Source organism: Physcomitrium patens, chromosome 6 (assembly GCF_059467195.1).
Source record: "Physcomitrium patens ecotype Gransden chromosome 6, ASM5946719v1, whole genome shotgun sequence".
In the NCBI taxonomy this organism is placed as follows: domain Eukaryota; kingdom Viridiplantae; phylum Streptophyta; class Bryopsida; order Funariales; family Funariaceae; genus Physcomitrium; species Physcomitrium patens.
The window spans coordinates 13,356,467-13,376,547 of NC_143415.1; the positions used below are offsets into that span (position 1 = coordinate 13,356,467).

General features: G+C 31.8%; 1 protein-coding gene and 1 long non-coding RNA gene across 6 annotated transcripts; both read right to left on the reverse strand.

Moving 5' to 3' along the window:
- Positions 1-2,413: 2,413 nt before the first annotated feature.
- On the reverse strand, positions 2,414-3,851 carry LOC141045499 (uncharacterized). 5 transcript variants are annotated; one of them, XR_012217670.2, is made up of 4 exons: positions 3,665-3,851; positions 3,431-3,540; positions 3,171-3,287; positions 2,553-2,958 (listed from the first exon to the last, which is right to left on the reverse strand). XR_012217670.2 is itself a non-coding variant. In XM_073534610.2 (3 exons), exons 1-3 carry the CDS (start codon positions 3,825-3,827, stop codon positions 2,815-2,817), a joined length of 417 nt encoding a protein of 138 aa, XP_073390711.1. In that variant the 5' UTR covers positions 3,828-3,851; the 3' UTR covers positions 2,553-2,814. The 5 variants fall into 5 exon arrangements, 2 of the variants coding, with proteins under 2 accessions (XP_073390711.1, XP_073390712.1); XR_012217669.2 differs by having other exon boundaries at positions 3,163-3,287; XR_012217668.2 differs by lacking the exon at positions 3,171-3,287 and having other exon boundaries at positions 2,414-2,958; positions 3,321-3,540.
- Positions 3,852-10,092: 6,241 nt separating this feature from the next.
- Positions 10,093-11,473, reverse strand: LOC149989169 (uncharacterized). Its single transcript, XR_016503501.1, has 2 exons — positions 10,383-11,473; positions 10,093-10,262 (listed from the first exon to the last, which is right to left on the reverse strand). It is a non-coding gene; the product is annotated as an uncharacterized LOC149989169 (long non-coding RNA).
- Between the last annotated feature and the right edge of the window lie 8,608 nt (positions 11,474-20,081).

Sequence of the window (20,081 nt, forward strand, 5' to 3'; positions counted from 1 at the left end):
GTTCCCCTTTGTAAATACTGCTGTGGAAGGGAGGGAGGGAGGGAGGGAGGGCCAGAAAGAAAGAAAGCAAGAAAGAAAGAAATAGACAGTCTACCCTAATTCATCCTACATACCATTCGCCCAACTTTCATCCATCCGTCCAGCAGCAGTGGAGGTGGAGGGGTCAGCCTCAGCAGCTTGCAGATAGATGTCAGGATCCCATCATCATCATCTTCCCTAATTTATTTATTTATTCTGTTTCCCTGCTTCTTCTTCTGCTCTCTCTCTCTCTTTTCTCTTTGGTTACATCATCCCATACTCTCTATCATCGCACTTCCTTTGCTAAGGAGGAAAAAAAGACAGCAAGACAAGAGAAAAAAAAAACAGCACACTTTATTGAAGAAGAAGAAGAATTAGAAACTATAACATCAATACCTTTTTGCCACTTTGGGTGTCTTTTGTGGACAACTCATGCCTTCCTCCTTTCTGTTCCCACACTTCTTACAGTACAATTTATGTAAATAAAAGAAGGAAGTTGAATATATATATATATATATATATATATGCACACATACTCTCTCCCTCACACACACACAGAGATATATATATATATATATGTATGTATGTATGTATATAGACATGTGTACATGTATGTATGAAGTTATTTGATTCAAGTGATTAAACTATATATTTTTGTTTTTTTCCTGAAGCACTGCCACAGAAGAGGACAGTTCGTTTGACTGGATGCCCTCCACATGAACCCACTGCACAAACACACTGCAACTCAGACTCACCCCCACCACATCCATCCATCCGTATTTCATCCATTGATTCAGCAACAACCCATTTGATGGATGGATGAAAATACCCATCTCCCTGTCTAGATAGATCAGAGAGGGGGAGGGGGGTGTTTTTTTGATAAAGTGATTGATGTGGAGTTAATTAATACTGGCTGGGGAATGAAAACTGAAAGAATAGAGCCAGGCAGGCAGAGTCATGTCACCTGTGTGTGCATTAGGGAGAGATGCTTCTTCTTCTGTTCTGTTGTTTTATTACATTGTATTATTTTGTATGGAGAGTGATGAACTTTGAATTTTATTTTATTTTATGAACAGGTCATGTGCTCACTTACTTCACTGCTTTGCCTTTGCCCTTGTCTGGTCTGTGCTGTACTGTTTTAATAGGATGTGTGGGTGGGATTGATGGACTTGGTTGTTATTGCTGGCAGATGCCATTGATCTCCCTCCCTCCCTCCCTCCCTCCCTCCCTCATTACAGTGCACTGTTGGATGGATCTGAAGTTGAAGCAAACACAACCCCCTTTTGTTTTTGGTTTTTGGTTTTTTACTTTTTTGCTGTTACTTTTACTTTTTAAAAAACATGTCAGAAGAAATTGTGTTGCCTGAATTTAATGAGGTTTGGGAAGGGAACTCTTTAAGTCATTAAATTTCCCCCCCTCCACTTTCTCATCCTGGTAGGGTTTCATCTATTTTTCATCCATTATGCCTTTCATTCGTCCTGAATATATCTTGATTCCCTAATCAGTTGCGATCTTGCGTTTGACAGAGCTCTAATGTTATTACTATTATTACTATTATTACAAATATTTTCTTTTACATCTTTTACTTTGGTTTCCTCTTCATTTAATTTTGATATTATTTCTTGTGCATATTTTATTCTAGTGTTATACATTTTGATCATGGGTCTCTGTGAAGCATGACTCTCACACCTTCCCTCGCCTGAGTCAGAAATGGCAGACCATACATCATCAGCATCTCAGGACTTGGAAAATACAAAAATAATAATAATTATTATTATTATTATACAAAATTGACGAAAATCGTTTGGATGGAAAGAAGCTTTCGAGGAAAGAAATAAAAGTTAAAGTAAAAGAATCAAAGGAGGATTGGAGCAATGACTTCAGAACTCTCCTGGAACAAGTCATTCTTTGCAAACCAATCTCTCATTCTAGTGGTGATTTTGGAAGTGGTCTTAACATGATTTAGCAGTAAATAGGAACTTGTCTCAAAGGTTAACCAACTTTGATGGAAGAAACTTAGAGTTCTATGTTCATTTACATTAAGAATCCCTATTCATTTGGGTAGGCAATAGCTGCTTTGCTAATCAGATCTATTTACTTAAATCCAAGTTTTTAGGACACTTTTTTTGGTTTTGTTTTACAAGACAAAGTGTGGAGTGGTCCTTCTATTAAACATATTTCACAAAACAGGCATCCAGCTTTCACTTGGACCTTTTTATTTCATCTGCCCATCATCATCTATGGTTGTCAATGGAGATGTACAAAGTGGAACCATCTCAAATCTTGTGGGTGGTTCAATGACATGCAACCAATTTGTGGGTTCTGCGAAAATGTTGGAAAAGGGTTAAGAGTTTAGCATAAACGTATTAAAAAACTCAAAATCTTTTTTGAATAATTAGACAATGTTAAAAGATTATGATTTATTAGAATCTCCTGGTGCAAGGAGATATTTAGATTTTTTTGGTCACCAAGTCCCAAGTAACAATTGGATATCTGTTTTTCTACTACCATTTAAAACATCATGCTATTAAAAATGGTTTTTGAAGAATATATATATGTATATATATATATATATATATATATTTACACACACGTACATTACATGGAAAAGAATATAAAAAGAAAGGGGGTTCACTTTAGAGCTAATAGAAGCTATATAATGCTAAGACTTTACGACATTTTAAAAGAAATTTTAAAAAAGTTATTCGAGTGTATTTTTAAACTATCTATTGGAGATTTTGAATTTTCTCTATTAATGTCATTACTTAATTTTAGCAAATATAAAATATCTACATCTTACATATATATACTTAAAAAATATGAAAGAAAAAGAAGTGATAAAAGAGAAAGATAGGAGGGCCAGAAGTAGCAGCGCCGTTGAAGGGAGGACGTCACTTCTAAGTCTTCGTCTTCGTCTTCGTCGTCGACTTCCTCCACAATCTGAAGCCCCACTAGCCCACAGTCAGTCAGTCAGTAAGTCATAAAACCAACCCCACAGCAACATCACCAAATGATGTAATGCAATGCAATGCTATGCAGCCCAGCCCAGCCATTGCACCGAAAGCGTGCTTCAATTGCAGCACAGCACCAGGAATGGATGGCAGGAAGGAAGGAAGGAAGGAAGGAAGGAAGGAAAGCAGGAACCCAAGCACCATAGCACCATCCATCCATCACTGGATGCGGCGGCGTAATTGCCAACGCTCCGCTCATCCCACACACCCCCCCCGTCTCGCATCTTCTGCGCGCGTCAGGCATCACGCCCTGCGCTTCTACAGTATTACAACACACACTTACTTACTCACTCTTACACAAACAAACAAGCAGCACCGCCGGAGCATTCCGATCTGCGGCGTTACCAGAAATGGAACCCCCCCTTCCCCTCCGCATGGCTCATCTGCTTTTGGTTCCTCACCAGGAGCACTCCGCCTTTGCTATTCTCGCGACGATCACTGTCGCGCGTGGCTCCGTGAGTGAGTAATCTCCACGGTTTCCAGATTCCATGTCCCGCTGCGCCGATGTGTACTGGAGCGATGCAACCAGAATAATACTACATCAACAACAACAACAACAACAGCGAGACATGTTCCAAAATCGGAACAAGAAAGCACTGATGCTGCCCAGCCCCAATGTGACCCACATGCTGCACCTGGTCGGCGCATTCTGCAAAAGCAGAATCCCCGCGGGTGATGAGCAGCGGCGGATTGTGTCAATGTAGCATCCACCAGGAGATGCGCAAATCCTACGCTTGCTCTGGGATTCTGGCCGCGTGGTAAAGAACGGCGTTGGCTGTGTTTGAACCTGATCCCCATCTCAATATTATACTCTGGGCTTGCTTGCTTGTTTCATCACACATACACAATTATATATATACACACACTCACATGTATGTGTATGTGTGTGGTTGAATGTGTATACCTGGAACACAGTGTAGAATACCTGCACTGCCCCTTAATTGTCTTTCTGAATTGGATTATTTGGTAAATGCTACTGTGAGAAAGACGATGCATGTTACGAGACCCCAGGCTAGTTTTGAACAAAGGTAGAGATGAATTAGGACATGTTAGTGCTGATCTACAAAGATCATTAGTTATAATTTTGACCAAGTGTTTGGGGGATGCTTGCTTCTATACTAGTTGGTTTTTTTAACCACTAAAAATATTAAACTGATAGGTTTACACACAATAATTTCATTCCTATCTGAATATATTTTTATGATTATATTTTTACTATTGTTAAGGATTATGAAAAAAATTGAATCATTATTTTATTTTTTGCCTTTGAATGATTGATATCACATATTAAAATTTGGATATGTGTTCTGTGTTAGAAAAAATCAACCATAAATTATGTAAGCATCTTGTACAAATGATTGGAAGTATAATATCATTTACTTTTAAAAAAAATATATTCTTAATAATTTAAGAGAAAAATATGGGGATGTCCATGGAGTAAAAGAGAGGTATTCACCTAGAGATTCCCTATAAAATAGAGAATCATTTTTAGTAGGTTTTGTTGTCCCGTTTTTTTAATAATGTTTTTGGCTCACTTCTTAGTTTTTTTATTTTATTTTTTATTATTATCATTCTGAGTTTGATATTTGTGAATAAATTTAGATGTTGTTTTTTTATAGGAAATCATAAGAATTTAAATCTTACTTTGCATTGTTTGTTGACATTTATAACTCAACTAGACCAAAACATTTTTTTTAACTCTCTTCATTCTATAATTATTGTGTATCTACTTTTTAAATCACAAGATATTGTCAAATAGTACTTTTATACTTGTATCATATCTTGTGCCAAAAAATATTTTGTACTTTTAAATAAACTTTAAAATATTATGTATTTTAAGTCTATAATGCAATAAAATAAACACTCTTAAAACATTGGTATTCTAATTTTTTATATTTATACAAATGTTTTTTTAGAAGTTACAAATATGTTTTTTTTAGCTCATGTCTTACACACCTTATCCCATACGTATCAACTCTTGTTGGCATCTATGTCTAAAACTATATTTATTTATTTATCTATTTTATCTAAATTTTAAATTTTATAATTATTTGGCATAAAAATTGAATTAATCTTGTTTCTATATATTTTTATTTTAATGCTTTTATTTAACTAAAAACAGTCCTTAGGATGTAGCTAATTTTATTAATTGTTTGTTCTCTACCATATAATGTCTATGAAAAAAATACCTAATGTAGCTTAGCAAAAAAAAATTAAAAATGATATATATATATATATATATATATATATATGTCTTTTTATCATTTGAAAATTTCGGCAATATTTAAGTCGGTTTATTTTTTTACAAAAGAATAATATGTATTATCTCTTTAGACATTCAAAATTTTCAATTACCAACATTCAACTTAACCAATCTTTGCAAATATTTATTAAATCCTTCCCATATTGATTCTACCGGAATAAGACTTATCTTGATGATGGTAGTGGTTTTTTACATATGCAAAAGTAAGACTGGTGAATAAATATTTTATGTTTGTTCTGTTCAATGAATTTTTTTAAATTTTAGTTTTCAATTTTATTTGCCAATTTAAAGATTAAAATTTTAGTTTTCAATTTTATTTGCCAATTTAAAGATTATATATATATATATATATATATATATATGTATATTGACCATAATAAAGATTTTACAATCTAAGACATCCTTATAAAAATTTATCACATGTTTAGATAATTTAATAGGATGCTGTTTTTAAAAATACATGGTTTAAGAAGTGGTAACTGCTAATAGAAGCACAAGTTGCACATTAATTATTTGTACTTATAAGATTTAGTTGTGGTGATTTTAAAAGTAATATCGATTATTCTATATTTATTTAGTTCTTCATTATTGAATTCTTAAATTGATGACTTGGAATAATGTATAATTCTAAGTTTGGCTATCACTTCTATTTCAAATAACATAATTAAAAAATAAACTTAAATTTAATTTTTTGGTGTAAAGAATAGGTTAATTTGAACTGATTTGATAGCTTTGTTGAATCATTTAGTAATAAGATTATTTTATTATCTATTAACTTCATTAAACTAATTTCTTATTTTGGGTAGAAACATTGAATCCATTCTATTTCTTTTTTCAATCTTTGCATCTTATTTGATACCAATAAATAAACTCAGATTCTATATAAATATCTAAATATATACTTATAAATATATTATGGATTTTTTTCATCTAAATATCACTAATAAAGTATCATTAGCATGTGATACAATAATTAAATGTAGCATTCTTTTGGAAGTAAAAATATTTAAAAATACACTAATTGTATTTTGGTAAATATAAAAATAATTATTTCAATATTAATTAAGCATAAATAGCATAAAAATATGAAATACATATTACTTTTATGCAAAACTAATAATATGATAAAATTAGTTAAAACTATAAAATAGTGGCATTAAAAAAATTAAAATCTGATCAAATAGATAAACTTGTCTAAAAATCCTATTGCAACTATATTTGAAATGCTCAATTTGAAGTAAATTTAAATTTGAATAATTTTTTACATTAAATTTAGTACTTTAGAAGTAAAATATTTAAAATCCTATTTGGTGGTTACAGTAGGATTTGCTTCATTTGAGGCTTAATGTACAACAATTGCTAATATATTCTCTTATATTACCAAGCATTAGTTCTTTTAAAGTTTTTTGGTATGCTTTCAAGGCATATATTAAATTATGATTATTTTTTATCTTCTCTTAAATGTGGTTTAATCCATTTTGAATGAATTGACTATTTTTTTATACTCTTCTTATATAGATAATTATAATCAATTTAAACTATAATTTTTATCTAAATTATTAGCTTCTTATAAGTATTTTAATTCTTAGTAATTAATTTTTTATAAATAACTACTTTGAATTATTTTTAAGATTTAAATTTATTATTTTTATATCTTATTAGAGTTTTGCTAAATTTATGTGGAATTTATTTGTTTGTGTTAGTAAAAAATCATCTTTAACTCTTTGGACCATTAATTCTACTTGCATCTAAAGTCTCAAAAGTTGGTTAAAAAAACCAATTGATAATCATGGTTGTATTCTACATATATTTGATTTTGAATTTTGAATAATAGCATGAAATTCTTTTTTCACAATTTTTTTTTCTTTAAAAAAATCTAACAAAAATTATTAGTAATAATCTAACAGAAGTACTAATCTTACAAAAATTATCATTGAAATCTTTTCTAAGATATATTATTTATTTTTATTTTATTTTTTTCTACGAATTTACATTAGTAAAGGTTTTCAAACCAAAAGTTAATTTTATTTAAAAACATCTAGCAAAGAAGAAATAAAAAAGGAAATTATTGATGATTTTTAAAACGTCTGAAAATAATTATTGTGATGTTTATTTACTATTAAGAAAAAAATTAATTAAATGATATCTAAAAATAATAGAATCGCAATTGTACTTGTATTTATATTATTTTTTTAAAAAAGTTAAATATTCTCATACATATATGAATTATTATCTATTTTCTATTATATAAAATATTATTTTAAGTTTATTTCATTTTAATTTAATTTTGTATCAAAAATAAATAAAATATAATTAGCATAGTATTTATCAAATTTTTTAATAAAATAATATCATAAAATATAATAATATATTATTTTAAAATTTATTTTATGTTTGAAGAAAATAAAAAATTAATATGAATTTTAATTTTTTAGAGTTTTTTTAATATGTATGCAATCTTTATTAAAAAAATATAAAAGATAAAACTTACTATGAATATGAATTCATAAAATCAAATATATATATATATATATATATATATATATATTTATTTATAATATTCTAAGACTTAAGGATTATAGAATTTTAATAAATAGATTTAAGAGACTATAGAAGAAATAAGTAGTTAGTTTATGTTTTTCTAAATTTTTTTGAAAGAAAAAAAATATTGTATGATTAAATAGAAGTTTTTTTAAAAAAATAAAAAAATATGAAGAAATCTTCAATAATTGTGAATGTTTTTAAAAAATATAAACCAACATATATAACATAACATTTTATATGATATTTATATTATATCATGATTTTTTAAAAATATTTTAGATAAGATGTGGATATAATAAATTTTATTTTAAATTCTTTTTTTCTTATGATTGATAAAGATAAATTATGTTGATTTTTAAATTGTAAAAATACCTATAATAAAATAAATAAAAAATAAAAATATGCCTTTTGTTTTGAAGAAGCAATACTCTCTTGTAACACTCAAAAAGAGAAAGTAGACAAATCAAAGATAGATATAAGATAGAAACTAGAATCACTATTTCCAATTATAAAGGGATTAGAGATTCTTGAGCTAACACAAGAATACAAGATAGGTATTGATAATAGTGCAAATGGCTTCACTCATGCCTCTATATATGCTATCTAATTAAGAAGCTATATGACAATGTTTAAAAGGTTGTTGATACATGTCCAACTTGCAAGAAAAGTTTTCAAATATTGATGTGTGTGACAAATTTATATTATTAATTTGATATTATTTTTATTTTTAAAAATTAGATCAAGATAATTTTGACTAAAAATAGATATTGTAAGCATATTTTTTAAAAAAAAACAAAATATATACATGAAATAATATTCTACAAATTTTGAAGATTGTCTTTAAGTCAAGAGAACTTAGAATTAGGTTACCTTAAGAATGCATAAAGTAGTCACGAGCTTCAAAAGAACTCACCCTTAGCCAACATTTCTACAGAAGCAAGTCTCTTCTTTTTTTTCAAAAAAAATCTCTTTTTTGAATTCATCAAGTTTCAAACAATTTGGTCCCTTTATTATGTGGCCTTTGCTTATGGTCAATATGAAGGTAAAGTAATGACTTCTCTTTCAACAAGAAAATATAATGCAACAAACAAATATGTCTTAAAATATGGTCAAATATAAAGCCTTTTTCTAAATGATTATTTATTTCCAGAACCATAAAATAGCTTGAATGTAAGATTTTTTTGTATTTTTTTGAAAGTGTGATATATTTTGATACCTTAATTATTATTTTTTAAAAACTATTAGCAATCTTTTCAAAAAATAATTTGTAGTAGCTTAATTGAATTTTTATTAAAATCTCATCTAACAATTAGCTGGTCTAAAGAATAGTAAGACCACTTCTAATACCATCAACTTATGTTGCACCTTGCAAGCTTTTTGTATCTTAGCATAACCACTTGAAATGTCACAAAAATATGACTCCATCATCACAAATTACAAAAATAATATTATTAGTTTTTTTAAATATTCTAAAAATTACATGTGTCTGGTAGAAATTATATTGTTGTATTTTTCTCACATCCAAGGTAATGAATGGATCCTTGCAGCCAAATAAAATTGTACATACAATATATTTGACAACTATTTATTTTAATAGAATATGTTTATTTATTTATTTTAGAAAGACTAATTAAGATAAAAGATGTAAGGTGACATGTAATTTTTTTTAAATCAATATATATACACACACAGTCTCAAAATACACAATTTTCTTTGAAAAATACATAATAATATAAATTTTAAAATAAATTCAGAAGATTAAATTTGTGAACTCTCTCCCTTCTATTTGTTCAAATTGATAACATTCTCCACAAGCCCTACACAATTGTTCTGAGTTTCCTCCCCAAAGTTTCAAAGGCCTTTGAGCTGCAAATATTTTTCATCACTCTTCACACACTTCTCACAAGTTCCTTGACTCATTCAATAAGTTTGTGACATGTAAGAACAAAAAGAACTGGTGGGTTATGCAATGAAGCATATTCAAGCATTATCCTTTAAAATAAATGAACAAACAAAAATTGAGAAATGAAATGCAATCACCTCAAAAAACTTTGTGAATAACTAACTAACTTCCTGTTTGGCAGAATGAGAATTCAGTAGAAGAAGAACAAAAGTAAGAAAAGTCCAACATTAGCAAGTCCAGGTCCAAAGGATGGAAAAGGGGGTGCAAAGGGAGAATGAGTAGAAGAAGATTTGCTTTGAGCACAAACTTGGGGATTTGAAATCATGAGGATGATGATGATGATGATGATGAATATGTGGATATTATTATGTGCCCCAAATCTTCATTTTCACACACTAAGCATAGTCATCACTTGAGGATGATATCTTAAGACCCATGTGACCAAATGATGAAACCCCATTTGACATCTGCCACACAACCCTCCCAATAAATAAATTTAATGGTACCCTTCCACAGGACACACCTGCACCCACACCCACTCAATCAAATAAAGAAAAAAAAGAATGTATATCATTGTCAACAACAGAGAAAGTAAGTAATACAATAAAGTAAAAAAAGTAAAAGTAGGAGAAGAGAGAGATACCACCCCTCCTCCATTCCTCCAGTCCTCCATGGAGGAAGAAACTGCTCCCACACAAAGCTGCTCTCCCCCTGGGCCAGAGAGAGTCACACACTGTGAGCATGACTGCAGGGGGGCAGGAGAGGCTGCTGCTGTGGCCACACTTCACTCCCCTTTCATACTTCCTTCCCCATTGGAAAGGGGAGTCCCCCTTTGCTCATGTGAAGGGTGTGTCTGTGTGTATGTGTGTATGTATGTATGAGACCAGGAAAAGGGGGGCTCCTCAGTTGCCAAAGTAGTACACAAAGTCATAAAGAACCATGGCCCCCCTGCCTGCTGGCTGGCCGGCCAGCCAGCCTCCATTTTTATTTATTTATTTATCTACTTATTTGCAGTTTTGAGTATTTGTCTCTCAATGAGTTTCAGTTGAACTGATCAATCAATTGGGGGCCATGATCCCCAAAGAGACTCAGTCAAGCTCTCTGCATCAATATTAGTTGGTACCATCATCCTCTCCCCTTCTTCTTCATGCAAGTCTGCTCCATGTTGCCCTGCCATTACAAGAGTCTCTCTCTATACCACCACCACTGCTGAAAAGGGAGGCAGGGAGGGGGCCCATGACCAAGTTTATGCTTTGGTCACACAGCGTAACCCCTGAGACCAAGCCCATTAGAATTCTGCAAAAAAACCTATATGCATACACAAAAGATAACTTTTTTTTAAAAGTCTGAATGTGTATGGTGTAAAACAGGAAATAGAGAGAAAGTGAGAAAGAGAATATTCCTAGGGTCTGGAAGTTTTTAGTATTATATACTACAAGAAAAAGAAACTATGGATTTGAGTGAATTTGGGTGCCCATGATGAAACAATTGTTTGAAATTTGCAAAACATGCATAAATAAATAAATAAATGAATAAGAAGTTAATAGTTGTGTGGTTTTATTCTCAACTGGTATAAATGGAAGATAGGAAGACACTTGCAAAGGTTTACGAATCCAATCTAGTTTTTCAATCAAGCCTTGATCAACTATAAGCAATTGTAGAAGATTTTTCCACCTGTATTTAAGCATATCCATCATTTGATATTCTTGAAAATTCAATCTGTTTCATTTTAAATCATTCACACCAAAAATAAAATAATAAAATAATAAAAAAAATAATAATAAACACACACACACACACACACAATTCATCCACATATTAAATATATATAAACTTTAAGTCTTAAAATATTACTTATTAAAATACTATTCATTTTTGTACTTTTGCCATCTAACTTTATTTATTTACTGTATATTGAGTCATTCAAAAAAATTAGGTAGGAGGAAGAAAAGATTTTGAGAATTTTTTGCAGCTCATACAAAGAAAGAAAGAAAGAAAAAGAAAAAGAAAAAAAACACCATAGATTTATGCCTTAGTAATATCCCATGTTAATTCTTTATTAAAAACTTTCTCATAGAATTGTAACTCAATCAACATTCGACCACTATTTTTGCCAAAGAATATATATATATATATATATATATATATATTAAAAAAAATAAGGAAATGTTACAATAATCCATCCATTTATTAAATCAACTCATCTTATTGAAAAACAAGAGGGAATAAGGAGGGTTGGGATGAGAGCTGAGAACAAGGGGTTTTGATAAAGAAGACTGGGAACAAGTGAGCAAGGGTTGGAAATGAGAGGGTTGGAATGATGGATTGATTGTAATAATGATTTTTGAAGACAATCTATTTTTTTTATTGATGGTTACAATAGGGTGAGTTGATTTAATAAAGGCTTTAGGAATAGAGAACTCATGTCTTGCATTGCAGCTCGTACATTGTCTATGTTTCCAATAATATTTTCTTAGTTATGAATAATGAATTTTTATCTCCATCTTCTAATACATTACATATTCTAGTAAAAAATTCATGTGATTTTTTTATAAAAAAAAATTAGTTTAATTTTTTAAATCTTATTTTTTTTACTTTTTTTCTAGTACTTTCTTATAATTAGAAAAATTCAGAATTTAGAAAAAAAATAAAATAAATAAAGGTATATAAAAAACTAACTAATTGCCAATTTTTCTATTATAAAAAATAAGAAAATATCATATGGAATAGAAGAGGCGAAATTAAATCTAGAGCTTAAACATCAATGATTGGTAGAATATATAAAACTCAAAGCTCTTCAAAATATAAGTCAAACAATTCTAATAAGAGGATTCAAACTTAAGTATTTTGGCAAACCAAATATCACAAATCATTCAAAATATCACCTCTCAAACTTTATTAGTATCTTTAAGTTTTTGAAGTATCATTTGATATTTTGGTGATTTTGAAAAGTCAAAAAGCAATGTAGTATGGAGTCAAAGAAAGAAGATAGTTAAGGCAAGCAAGGCAATTTTTGATATTTCACCAGCCCTTCTTTTGATATTTGGATTTCAAAATCACCCACTTCACAAAGTGGGTGATTAGGTGAAATATCAATTGATATTTTGAAATATCATGGGTGAAATATCATCCAAAAACTTTAAGTCTAAATCCTCTGAATATGTCTAGAGATAGTACACCTTCTTCTTATTAAATTAAGATTTTTTTAAACTTTGATTTGTATTCTTTTAAAAAATAAATAAATAAATAAATAAAAACTTAATTAATTTTAAATTCATATATATTATCTTCAAACTATAAAGATATTTTTTTGCAAATAATTCTTTATAAACAAGAAAAATAATCATATTATTATATTTCTAAAATATTACAAGGTGATTTACATTTAATGGAGTTTCAAATCTACATGAACTTGTGGGTTTTCTTAATGTGCTATTAGTGAAGTGGATGCTAAAAACTAATAATTCTACATAAATTAATTCTTCTAGCATTTTTGAGATATAAATTCAACTCATATGAAGTTGTAAAAATAATAGCAAGGTGGCAATTGAACCAAAATGGGATGAAAAGATTTACTTCTACATTTGCTACAGTATAAAAATAATTGGAGGAGAATAAGAAGCATTAAATATGTACTTGTATGTGTAGTAATTTGGAGTCCTATGGCCAATCATGTCTTTAGAACTCAACAAAACCCTAATATGGCAGAACTTAATAAAAACCTCTTTATCTATCTTTCAACATTTCTATCAACATTTAAATTCATCCAACACAATTTTTATTTATTTATTTATTTATTTTTCGTTCTTGTATTTTGGCTCTCAGTTTATAATATAAGTTACAACATTCTTTAAACTTACATTTTTTAAATTTAATATATATTGGTTCAGAGTTTTCTTGAACTTTATAATATCAAGCAAGAAAACAATATGAAACTGCTTATGCACTTATAATCATGGACATTAAGTAATTAATGGTTGGACAGTTTAGAAACTATTTATGGCTAAAGTTTGCAACAAGAAATGTACTAATAACTATAACTATTGCTAATCAAGTTGGAAAGAAATTGTTCAACCCAACAAAAGCTGAACAATGATAAACTTGTTTGTCTTGATATAAATGCAATTATTGTCCAAGTTGCTTATTGTCAACTTCTAAATATATTTTCTATTGGTTTCAGTATTGCAAGTAAGAAATAAAAATATATAACCTAGTGTCTTTTTTTATTGTTTAAAATTATAAACTCACAAAGTTTGAAGCAAATCATAGCAAGTCAATTCTTGGCATCAAACAATACTATGATGATATAATATAATTAAATAGGCAAATACATAAACCTCCTTACCAATTCTTAAAGTCTAAAGATATTTGAACTTTACTTAGAGGCATCACATGTGGACTATACAAACACATTGCAACAGCATATTTTTTGGTGTGTCTCATTGGAAAACCCAAAAATGTAAAAACTGTACTCTCTACTATGTTATCATCCAATTGATTACATTCAAACTACATTATCTTTTTAAAAAAATGTTACACTTCAATTCAACCACAAAGCTTCATTCTTTGTCGATAGTATTTGACACAAATGACAAAATCTGTCTTCAAGGTGCAAAAAAAGTTTCTTAGATTGGTATCACATCCCATTCAAATGCAATTTAATTATCCATCCAGCTATGCCAAGACACAATAAAGTCAACAAACTAGCATCCCACCCAGTCAAAATAATTAGTTCATGAACCAGTTTTGCTCTGTAAGATTGCTTTTTTAATGCATTGGGTACACCCCTTTTGTGTCAGTAATAGGACCACTAATCATGTTTTCTGGACACTCATTAATACACAAAATGAATGAACTGTTTATCCACAGGATACTTGCAAAAGCAAAAAAGCAAAATAAAGCCCCTTCTAAACATGGCTAGTTGTCTCCAAGTAAGGCAAACAAAGTCTGCAAGATCAAACTTGTGACAGCAGCAGGAGCAACAATTATAATAACATTGAAATCAGAATTAAAAAATCCATCAAATTGGGAGAGTGTTCCAGACAAAGCTCCATTGGTGCTGAGAATCTGTGGGGCTACAGCATTCCCCTTTCCAATGCCCAAGGACTAGCTTTCCCCTCTAAGCAAGGCAAGCACCCACCTCATTAAATTTGTCCTAAAGCAAAATCGGAGCTCCTGCACAGGGTCTTAAATTAAGTGAAGTTCCACATCTGGAAAGTGAGTATCATGGCAGTACAGTAATTTTAGGCCAAAGCCTATGGCTCATCCAACAATCCTGAAAGCCTGAAACATTGTTATGTTGAGCAACACACAAGACTCTCACTGTGAGCATGAGTCTACAGTTAGTAGTCGCACATGGACAAAACTAAATACTTGTACACCATGACACAATTCACTGTGTTTTAATTGCAGTGGTGTGGGTTTATATCACCATATTGTGTATTTGCTTAAAATCATCAAAGAGCTGTGTGTTTTGATCAGGGTTCATATGTTGTTGTAGCTCCTTTTTGTACAAAGTATTTGACCCAGCTGAGGATATATATATATATATATATATATAAATAGAGAGAGAGAGAGAGAGAGAAAACCAAAAGGACTATTCACAGGGGCTATGGTGGTGGGGGTGCTGTCTATTTGTAGGGTTTCATAGAACATTCTGTTTCTCTCTCCCATACATGGTCTGGGGGCAAAAGGGCCTGGGAGACAGGGCCAGATATTTTCCATGTCATACAAGTCTTTTCCATGCAATGCAATGCAGTCACACTCGTGTTAACTTACATGCACCAATTGGGTGTATCTGTGTGCAACTTTGAATTCCCCCAATTTTTTCACCTTTCTCTTTCTCTCTTTCTCTCTGAGCTGACACTAATCATGAGGGAATTGTGCAAGTTATCCAAGGAAAAGATAACCAGGTGAAAATTGTACAAATAAACCAACAAGTCAATAAATAAAATTGTGGACATGTGTTTCACACTTTGCACTGCAATTATCTTTTACTTGTGGAAAAGTAACTTGATGCCAATTGCATGGATTTAATTAATTATTTATTATTATTATTATTGTTGTGTACATACAACCTTTTTTTAGACTGATGTTCTTGTGAAATGTCTATTTTCTCTACACTGCTTGTAATTTGCTTTGTAGTAAACCTTCACTGTCTCTGTTGGCATTTTTATTTATTTAAAAAAGTGATGTTTGGATCATTTATCAACGAAAATGCATTGAGTTGGAAAATACATTAAACATGACTGTTATGAACAAAACAATCTTTGACATTGTTTAAAAAGCACCATATACTGTCTTGATATGCAACCCATCAAAATTTTCTACTAAATACTTTTCTCTTTTCAAAGTCAACGGACATAAAAATAAAATAAAATAATAACCATAACTGTTGAAATCAAACTCTTCTGCCTCCACTTGTGGACAAACTTGTGGCATCATTTAAATTCAAATCATGTAATCATGTCTTGTTCAAACACATATACATACTACATGATGTAACATTTTGAATTGAAATTTTATGCTGTAAGATACTCCCTATATAATAATAGTATTAATAATCTTTAGACAGAAGGAAGAATGATATATATATATATATATATATGTGTGTGTGTGTGTGTGTGTGTGTTTGTTTTATTTTATTTTATTTTATTTTTATATTGAATTAACCTTTTGTTTTAAAAAATACCAAAAACAATTGAGTAGCATTTAAAGAGGAATAAAGATCTGAAAAATCCATAGACTTAAAATCAATTTCATGTTATCATATCAAGTCTGTTCTATTATAAGAAATATCATAAACTTTTTGTGAAGTAGTAAAAATCTTCACACAATAAAAATTGTACTAGATAATCATAATATGTAATCTTCTTGTTTACAATTAAAATGTTATTTTATTTTAATGTGATATTCTCCTAAAATTTTAAGGAAACATTTTGAATGTAAAAGCATTTACAATGAGCATTTCAGTAATAAAATAAAATAATGATTTTTAATTCATAATTATCATGTTTTTTTTTTACTATGGAACTTGCATATTCTCTTTCATTTTGTGGCCATGTAAGGGGATCTTCACACCTTTAAGCAGAGAAGTCACTACTTTTAAATCCTTTCATTACCTGAAATACATTTATTGGGTTTCACAACCTTTCCCTCTAAATATAAAAACCCGATGGTTTTTTCATGATTTAATTAAAATACAGAGCGCCGAAACTCATAACTTTTACTTTGTTTAAAAAATAATAATAATGATATTGTCATTTGCATATAATATCTAAATTTAAAACAATAAACTGATTGATTACAATGCTCAGGAATTATAGTTTGATGATTGCATGATTCTCTATTGTGGAGAGACATACATTACTGTAAGCCACACCTGAAGGCTGCAGTACTTGGGGCATCTAGGAATTCGGGAATGCTAATCAACCACACTAATTTGCATTCAATGTGATTGTGAGCAGGGAGCTCTATTTCACTTCTGACAACCTCTACAGTAATGTCAGAGAAACTTTAAATCTTTTACAAACAAAAAATAAAAAAAATAAATTTCGCCCATTAGCGAAAATGTGTATGTGTGTGTGTGTGTGTTTTTTTTTTTTTTTTTTTTTTTAAATGTAATACCAGAGGTAACTTCTAGAAGCGGGCAGCCCATGGATTTTGGTTTCTGCCTCTGCCCCATTCCACAGGCTGTGCCATACCTGGTCCATAGGGGCCACCATTGGGGGGGTTCCATCTCCATTCAATAGGGGGCTCAGCTTTATATGTGTCATAAAAAAAATTTTAATAAAAAGAAAAAGGAGGTGGGGGGCTCAACTGTTTCTGTGCAATGCTTGTGGATGGGTGAGGGCCATTGTAGAGGCTGATCATCAAATAGCTATGATGACACCACAAAAAGAAAAAAGTTGCAGGCAATGAGTCAAAAGATGGAAACCCAATAAAGAAATAAAGAAGAGAAAAGGAAGAAGAAGGAAGAAGAGGGGAAAGAAGAAAAGAAGGCTAGCTTCTTTGGACCACATGCCAACCTCATTTCCACAGTGCAAAAGGGATATATAGAGATATGAGTTTTTGCCTTTGGTGGGGAAATTAAAGTAAGAGGCCTGGTCAAGCCCCCAAAAGGCTTTTTTTCCTCCCTTCCCTTCCCTTTCATATCTCTCTCTCTCTCTCTCTTTTTCTCCTTTCCCCTTTTCTCCTAATTAAAGTCAATAATCTCACTCTCTTGTCCCTAAAAGCAGTGTTTGTTTTGGCCTCACTTAGTCTGTGCTGATCACCACATCCATAAACAATAAAATAGAAACCAGCAGTCCATTCAACAGTCTGAAGCTTTGTGAAAAATAAATAAACAAAAATTAGGGTACAATTTATCACAGTGGAGCTCCCTTGTGGATTATGAGAACATGGGATCATTTAGGAAAATGGGGACATGCTTGGAAGATGTGAACAAGGAAATCAACTTCAAATTGTTTTGTGTCATATATTATCCACTTTTCCTGTGTAATCATGAATAGAAATCATGCATAAAGCAAAAAAGCAAAAAAGCAAAATTGGTGAGACCATGCATGATTTTTCCAACAATAGGTCAACTTCTCATGTAGGACATGTGTATGTGGGTATTCTTCCATAGTTTTTATGCATTCAATTTTGTGATTGATTGCATATTCTCACAGAGTGTATTAAATCATTGGGAGGAAAAAAGAATCCATTCACATGAAGTCACCCTTTCTCTCTCTTCTATTTGGTGTACAAATCTCCATGAGGTATCTCTAATATACCTCATGGTTCCAAACGAAAGACAAGCATTGTTCTTATACCATGATAGAGGATTCCCTTCTACTGTTTTGCAGCCATGGATTAAGCCTGTAGCAAACTATTCTCACAGAAAGTGTGACCCAAAAAAAATATAAAATCTAAAAAATAATGAAATCAATATTAAAACTATATTGGTGTTACAGTAGAAAAAGAAAAGGAAAAAAGGCAAAAATATAAACAAGCCAACAAAAACCATCCTTAAACAACTGGGGGGTTTTTTTTTTTTTTTTTTACATCAGTTACTTACTTTACATGCTTAACCACAGTCAAATATTTTCTTATATATGTATATATATATATATATATATATATGAGAAAGGAAGGAGTGCTGATAATATTAAATGAAACCGTGGTTAAAAATGAGGAAGTCCCATAGAGGGAAGGTCTACAGTGGCGGAGTGAGTGACGACTCCACATGACATGTGCAATGAAGTGCCACCCTCCACTCTCTCAAATGTGGGTATCATGAGATCCCTGCCACTCCAGCAGCAGCACACTGCATACAAAACAAACAAACAAACAAACGGACACTGTAGAAGGAGGACGAGGAAGGAATAAGGAGCTGCGACGATAAAGCCCCCCCCCCCCCGCACCGAAATCAAGTGAAGCATTCTCCTGCTTGTTTGCAGCGTGAGCAGGCACCTTGTGAGGCTCGTCCCTCGCCAGGGGGACGGGCTCAATCTCCGGCGATCCCTCCCTCATCGGAGCCCAGATAGGCACGCCAGGGCCAACTCATCACACCATCTTCTTCGTCCTCCTCTTGCTCCGCTGTTCCTGCGTGCATTCCGAGCACCCAACTCATGCTTGGGGCACAGTCTTCGAGGAGGAGGAAGGAAAGAAATCCCATCCAACACCACACCACATCCGCACCCTTCACCGCGCGGGCCCCGCCGTGTCGGTTGCTTCCTTGGAACTCAATCGGGACCCGATAAGACAAATATTCCGCATCACCGCCTCATTTGTTGGGGATGCCCCCTCCCACAAATGGGTTCCGGTCCTCGTGTCTGCAATGGTTGCCTGCCAGAGAGAGCCATTTGCTGTTTGTAACACTCGGGAGGGAAGCACAGATTTGAATCCCGCATGGAAACACGGCACACAACAACAATGCAGTGTGATCAGCTGCTACTGAGGGTGGGGTGGATCGTCGGGAACAAAAATAAACGTGGTGAGTGAGGGTGGGTTGGCCGCCTTTCGGTGGCCCGGAGTAGCTATGTCCCCTCTCCCCTGGGCCTTGCGCCGTGATCCCCCCACCTTCATTTTTACTGGTATTTATTATTGTTGTTGTAGTAGGTAGTGTTAATGTTGTTATTGTTGTTGTTGTTGTTGTTGTTATTGTTTACGAACTAATGGAGCAGAGTTGCACTAGCTTATGCTGGGGCTGTGTATTCAAATGTCCTCACCGGCTGAGAATATTCGACGTTAGATGAAGTGAAATCGACGGTACAGTAGGGTACTGAGTCCCGGCACTGACCCCGTTGACAGGTTCAATACTTCACATACGTCACATACGTTCCACCATGTCAGTCAGTGC

What these genes read in the sequence shown, in the direction of transcription:
- LOC141045499 (XM_073534610.2), bottom strand. Translation starts at nt 3,827, where the DNA reads ATGGGGATCAGGTTCAAACACAGCCAACGCCGTTCTTTACCACGCGGC. An exon ending in TTGCAGAATGCGCCGACCAG is followed by an intron (nt 3,541 to 3,664) that starts GTGCAGCATGTG and finishes GCATCGCTCCAG; the next exon opens with TACACATCGGCGCAGCGGGA. An exon ending in GCAAAGGCGGAGTGCTCCTG is followed by an intron (nt 2,959 to 3,430) that starts GTGAGGAACCAA and finishes GTGGGGCTTCAG; the next exon opens with ATTGTGGAGGAAGTCGACGA.